Genomic DNA, 6,694 nt, shown 5'->3' on the forward strand with positions numbered 1-6,694 from the left:
CCCTAGCAGTTACTGTCTTTAGAGTGCAATGTTCCGGCAGAAGTTGTGCACCCCCAAAGCACTTCAACCAGCTGAAGAGGAGCCTCCATCTGTGAGAATGAAGCAGCAGCCACTGCCATATCCCACCCAAAAGCAACTGCCATCACATGGAACTGGAAAAACTTACTGCAAGTGCCTGTGGTGCAAGACCCCTCAGAACTGGATTTCCTGCACTCCCAAAGTTACTGTTTGCTTCCTATTTATTCCTGTAAAACATCATACGAGTGCTCAAAGGAAGTCAAGCCAAAAGGGCAGAGCAGAGCAGAATACGCAGAGTTTCAAGAAACTTACAAACACTCATAGAAAGGGTTTTAAAGTTCTAATATATATATTGTTAAATACTACACAAAAGGTGGATGCAAGAAGCTTGCATTTTTATGTTGGGTCTTGGTGGGGCTTTCAAAAATTGGCAGAGCAGCCCCCAAGAAGGGCTTGAAACATGCTAACAGCATAATCATCATTTACACCTACAGCAATGTAATGGCCAAGAGCATCATGCTGTAGATTATCTGAAACCACATCAATCACTGTCAGTTTTCAGAAGTATCATCCACATGCCTTATTATTACATTGTAATCTGTTGTACATGTTTTTCATCGCCTGAGGAAATACACCAGCCTGAGGCTGGTGACAATACATGGTCAGATCTCACCTCTACAACCCAAAGCAACAACCAAACTCCACAATGTTTGCCAAAGACTCCATGGGTCCCCTGATGTCAGCAGTAAAAGTGGCTTCTACCCTCTCCATGCCTCGTACACAGCCTTGCTATTGAAACAATGGGAATCTACCTGAGGATTTACCAGCTTTTTTTCTGGCTTTGTCCTTCCTCAGGATGCCCACGTACTAGTGTGCCTCAGCAGTTTATGATTACCAGTTCTTGTCAAAAGGGGCATCACTGTCAGTTCTCTGTCTAAAAGTTAAGTGTCTTGCCCGAGTTCCTTGTCTGGGCCTCCTGTACAACCATGAGAAGAGATAAGAATCTCTACATAACAATTCATCCCCTTAAAACAGACACATAAGGTGTGTCATGCTGTGGAGGCATCTCTCGGTATTGACTATAGATTAGACACGACGCATACTTCTTATTAGACAGCTGAATTACTATGACATTCTTCTTATCCTTCATAGGTAACATCAAAAGAATACTAACATCTGTACAGCCATAAAGACTCTAAAATTCAATTCAAATTTTCTTTGATTTTCAACATACTACAATTTGTAGAAATTATCTCCTCAAGCATGACAAAATTAGGGTCAGATGCTGCAAGAGGACAATTCACTGGTTCTTCACTGTTGCAGCTCTAATTCAAAATCTTACATTAGGCCAAAATGCACCATTTATTCCAGTGGTATGCACTGATTAGCCAGAATTTTCTACCTGGACCAGTCTTTACTTGTTGCAGTATTGCTAGCTCCAAACAGACAAAAGTCTCAAGACAATATAAGCAATGTTAGAATGAAAAAATAACACATGGTGAATTCTATTTTTTTTTTTTTTAACATGAGGGGTTCAGTATTTTTATATTTGAACAAGGAAATACTTTTTGAAGTTGAAATTTGAGATATTCACATAGTCATAAGGAGGTAAAATTCTGAATACACATTCAGAATAACTCATAGAATTATGTGCTACAACTGCAGACAAAAGTAGGCTCTCAAGAAAAATTTTCATAAGCTTTTCAGCACAAAGCAAAGGCCACTTCTCCAAAGTGACAACTCACCTCAAAGAAACACAGTCCAGGTTACTGAAAATATTTAGATGCATAATTTTATAAATATCAGGGTCTACATATCTGACATTTGAAACAGTCTCCTACTGTTTTATATGCCTGCAGTTGTTTTAATTTTGAAAAAAATTCCTTTTCTACAAACTCCACCATTTGTCTTCCTAGTGCAGCTCTGAGATCTTCTGGCAGTACCTAAATCTTGCTAAGGACCAAACTCAGGATCCTCTTCCTTCTAAGAGATGGCACAGCGAGAGTAGCCAAAGGAAGGAGCAGTGTCCAGCCAATGCTCATATTCCTCACTGAGCACAGACTGCCAGACTAGTGGCTGGGTTGAAGAGTAGCTGGCACTAGTCTAGCTCTGGCAACCTCACAATGAGGACAACTGTTTGTCCTTTAAAAGCCATTTTGCAGCCACTCTTAAGATATACTGGGCATTCTAGACCAATTCTATTAAATGGTTCATGAAGTTAACTGGAAACAGGAAACGTGCTGGACAGAGTCTGTGATTTCTAATACTTACAAAAACTTCTTTGCTTCCAAAGACAAACTTTTAAAACAATGACAGTGTCTCAGTGCTCCTGGCAATCAGGGAATAAGAAAAGAAGCTAAACAGATCTCCCCACCTCAAAGAAGTTTTTTCCAGAAAACACCAACAAAACAAGAAAACCTTAAGACTTGTCAGTCAACTTGTTGCCTGAGTTAGAGGGAGTCAAGATAAAACACTGGGCTCTTTCCTGTCTTTTATTTTACTGAAAGCTAGTGTGACATGTTGCTTGAGGACACACCCTGGCTGCCAGTTGCCTTGAAATCAATAATTAATAAGCATTAATTCACTAAGAAGAGGTCCAAAATGAAAGAAAAAAAAATCACTTAAATTTCAGTAATTTAATTATCTCCTGGTTGTCATAAAGAAACACTAGACACTTTATTAAATATGGGAAATAAGATATGTTTGATTCACTAAGTATTACAGTATAGAACAGTTGTCATCACCTGAAAAGGAAAAAACTGACATTTTCCGGAGACTTCGCCTGCAGAAGACTTGGTTTAATCTCCTTGCAATGCTACCAGTTTTCTGTAATATCTTAAGTAAATCACCTAATTTCTTTTTGCTCCAGCTCCTCCTCTACACAGTAGAAATCTCTCCTATCTCACTGGCACATTGTGATGATAAAATGCATCAAAATGTAAATACCCAAATGTTACAGAAAGAAAAGATACACCTATAGCACAGATGAATCTGGATATGTATAAAGTACATCTATGGATGTTTACTATAAGTCCAATTTATATTTACTATATAGTTCTTCTAACTGATTTCTTTTGTGTTATATGTGTGCTGTCCTTCATTCTGCTCTATTGTATTCTGATGCTTTAAGTGAAAATCCCCAGATAAAATTTTCAGCAGGTTTTACAATGGAATTATCTCACTGTTACATTTGTTTTGTTGCATTTTTCAATTCCCTTTCTCTGTTAATCTATCAAAATGCCAAAATTAAAGCAGAAAGCCAGATTCTTTCCACATGACCCTACTCAGGTTGTAAAGCACTTACTGCCAACCTGCTCCAGGGAAAATTACTTGAGAAGAGCAGAGATATTCAGAAAAATTATTTCAGGTAGCAGGTAACTTCGCATTTCCCAAGGAGGTCATCTCTGCTCTGGTGCCAGCCAATACTTCTGGAAACTAAGTCATGAAGAAATATGTGGAGTGGACCTCTTTACAGCACCTGTCTACAACACACAGCATCTCAGCATCCTCTGGACAATTTTTATGTCTCAGAAAACACTAAAGAAAACTGTCAGGTCTTCTAATTTATCGAGAAGATAACAATAGGCTTGGAGTGCAAGGGACTAAAACCCAGATTAGCAAGCAGAAATTGAGAACAGCACAGAGCAAAGAGGCTTCAAGCAAAGTGCAAGAAAGCCTGTGGGAATCCCAAGCCAGTATAAATTGGCATACCACTGCAGAAGGCTCACGACTTTATTGTATAGCAGTAACGCTCCTTCTGCTTTTCCTGCCTAAGTTTTATGTAACATGCTCTTTGTTCATGTTCTTCTTAAATTAAACCAAACTAATTTCAAGCACCTATGATGATTGTATCTAATTTTTAAAAATGTGTGTAATGATGGAAAGTGATTATTTTAATTTTTACAGACAACAAATATATTTATTTCGAACACGTTCATTAGATGATGTAATATTTAGGATGTGACACTTTCTGAATACTTGTTCAGTTTTTTATTCACAATTATTTTGTAGGAGATACACATAAAATACACATGCAGGTAAGCACTTGAAATAGTCCAACTAAATACTTTGAAACCTGTAAATTATGGAAATGGAAACTTGCTGATACAATTCAGTTGCTGAGGAGTTACAAAAGGAAAAATTACCACGACCAGATAGTCCAGATGAAGAATGCCATCCCACCTGGTCTCCTTTGCCACCATGGATAAGTGTTTTCCAATTTACAGAAAGAATACAGGATTTACATTCTTTAGGACTTTCACAGAGTGTTAAAAGATACCCTAAAATGGAGCGCTTTCTTTATGCCTTTCCTTTGTTGGTACTGTGGATACATGTAAAAAGGTTCAGCTTATTCAGTTCAGTCCCTGGTGTGATTTTACATTTCCTTCTTTTTGAGAACTTTTGGTGACCTCACCAGAATTTGGGACTACATGAATAATACAGATAACTCTTTCCAAAAAGTCTGGTACTTTTTCAATTCTCTTTATTTTTTTTATTAAAACCTCTAGGTTATGCCAAGCTAGTTTATTAGGGGACTTTTAGTTCCTGCATGATCTATAAAGCACTTGGTAGCTTAGAAAGATTTTTTTTTTAATTGCTTTATCATTTTCAATAGTCTTATTAAAGACTTAGACGAAGATTTTCCAAAATGCCATGTGATTTGGGGGGTCAAAATATGAGTTTTTTCCTCAAAAAAAAACCAAACAAACAAAAAAATCATAAACATCACTAAATTTAAAAACCCTACCTAGCACAAATTTCTTAGTTAAAATATCTTCAGTAGTCCCTGAAAGCTAAAATTTTTGTTCTGCCAAAATGCTCCTTTGCCCTGTCACTGTATAAACAAGAAACATTATACACAGCCTGACGACCCCAGCCCTACTCACAAATGCAGTGTCTGGTCTGAACAGTTTCCTCAGTATACGCCTACACTAGAGACAAGAGACTCCTTAGAAACCACAAACTGGCTCAGCAAGCAAGTTCCAACCTAATTCAAATTTATGAATGTTGGGACAACTAAGTGTCCTTCCTTATCACTTTAAGACATACAAACCAGATCAGAATCAACAGATCCCTGTTAGAAAACAAAAGTCATTGTTGCAAGTGTACAGTCACAGGAGAATTTTCTTCTGGGTGTACAATGAACGAGGAAACCCTAGTATTTCTCCCTCCTCAAATCTAAGAGCCTGGTGCTTTTGCTGAGATCCGTGGGAGCTGTGGAATCAGAAGAAACATAGGACTGGACTCCAAATCACTAGGCAGACCTACCACACTAAAATCACAACTACTACTAGGTCGATCAAAAAAATAATTAATCCCGGAAGCAAGCATTTGAAAAACTTGACATTCTGGAACTTCTGTAGTAATTAACCTATATCTTTTTAAAACAAACAAACCACCACCACCACAAAAAAACAACTTTAGCAAAGAGCGCTGGGGCACCTGCTATCTCTCTTTTTACAAATAAATGTAGCATTTTCTCTAGAACATTTTTTTCAGGGGAAGGGCAAAGGGAAGGCAGGGGAAGAAGGGATAATATTCACTTAATTGCAGGAAGATGATAGTCGTCCTGTTCCCTGGCCTAGCCTATAGTTAGTTAAAACAAACACGTTTAAGTAACTGATATGCTTAAGATAACACTTACCTGAGAGGTCTGGAACATTCAGAAATGTTAATGGACACTTTGACTCTCTCCTGCCTACCTTTAAAGTACGTAATGCTAAAGGATCGTACTGCTTTGGATTTTGAAGAACAGTTTGCAGGATTTAATTGAAATAAAAATATGTTTGAAAAGAAAACAATTACTTCTGTTTCCAAAACAAGCTTTTTGGTTTCACATCTCAAAAACTTAATTCAATAGATACAATTCTGCTTGTCTGATTTTCACTTTAAATGCACTTAAAGCCGCTTTACCATAAATAAAAATTCTTAAAACATCACATAATATTGGAACAAATTTACGTATTGTAACAGAAAAGAAAAATACAGTATAGATGGTGAGTCTAATACCGAATTTCATGAATTAACATTGACTACAACTTCAGTCAGTTCCCTAACCAACAGAAGTGCACATTTCTTAAAATACGTTGCTCATGCCCAGACAAAATGTATTTATACGGAAATCGGAACATTCAAGAAACAGAATGGGTTTTGTAAACCTGTTTGTTTCCAATTCCATGGCACCGGTTCCTGCGGGCACCCTGCGGCTGCGAGCTGGTCCCCACCGCCCTGCAGAGTGCTGGCTCTCTGTGAGACACCGGGCCGAAAGGCTGATGACGCACCTTTACACGGCTTTGAAACTTTTTCCCCCCCCCGTCCCTAGTTTTCTCAAAACTTCCAGAAAATTGCCTGTTCTACATGGCTTAATTCTCCTCTAGGCAGGAGGAGCCCGGCCCTTCACGCCTTACTGTCCTCCAAGGCAGGGCATGTGGAGAAGGCGCTGCTGCTCCCCCCCCCCCCCCCCAGCTGTCGCTACTTAGGAGGATGGGACCGCTCGCCTTTCTACCAAAAGCTGAAATCTCAGACTTTCCCGGAGCGCCTGTTGGCGGCGAAGCTTCTACCATCCCTTGAAGCTGAGGGACGTCAAGGCCTGAAAGAACTGCGATTAGGGGCATTTAACAGCCCCCGACGTGGCCATCACAGGGCTCTGCCGCGCTCTCTGCACCCTCAGGTGCGC

At 39.0% G+C, this 6,694-nt stretch overlaps 1 protein-coding gene across 1 annotated transcript in view; it reads right to left on the minus strand.

Moving 5' to 3' along the window:
• The window catches only part of DBX2 (developing brain homeobox 2), a gene marked incomplete at its 5' end in the record, with an annotated part of 17,010 nt that extends 11,227 nt beyond the window's left edge, over window positions 1-5,783 (minus strand). The window contains one exon of the mRNA XM_017733088.1: window positions 5,663-5,783. Within this exon, the coding sequence (XP_017588577.1) occupies window positions 5,663-5,783 (121 nt within the window). The remainder of the gene's footprint in view (window positions 1-5,662) is intronic.
• Window positions 5,784-6,694: the final 911 nt, after the last annotated feature.

The sequence above is a fragment of the Corvus brachyrhynchos genome, unplaced genomic scaffold (assembly GCF_000691975.1).
Source record: "Corvus brachyrhynchos isolate BGI_N302 unplaced genomic scaffold, ASM69197v1 scaffold32, whole genome shotgun sequence".
NCBI lineage: Eukaryota > Metazoa > Chordata > Aves > Passeriformes > Corvidae > Corvus > Corvus brachyrhynchos.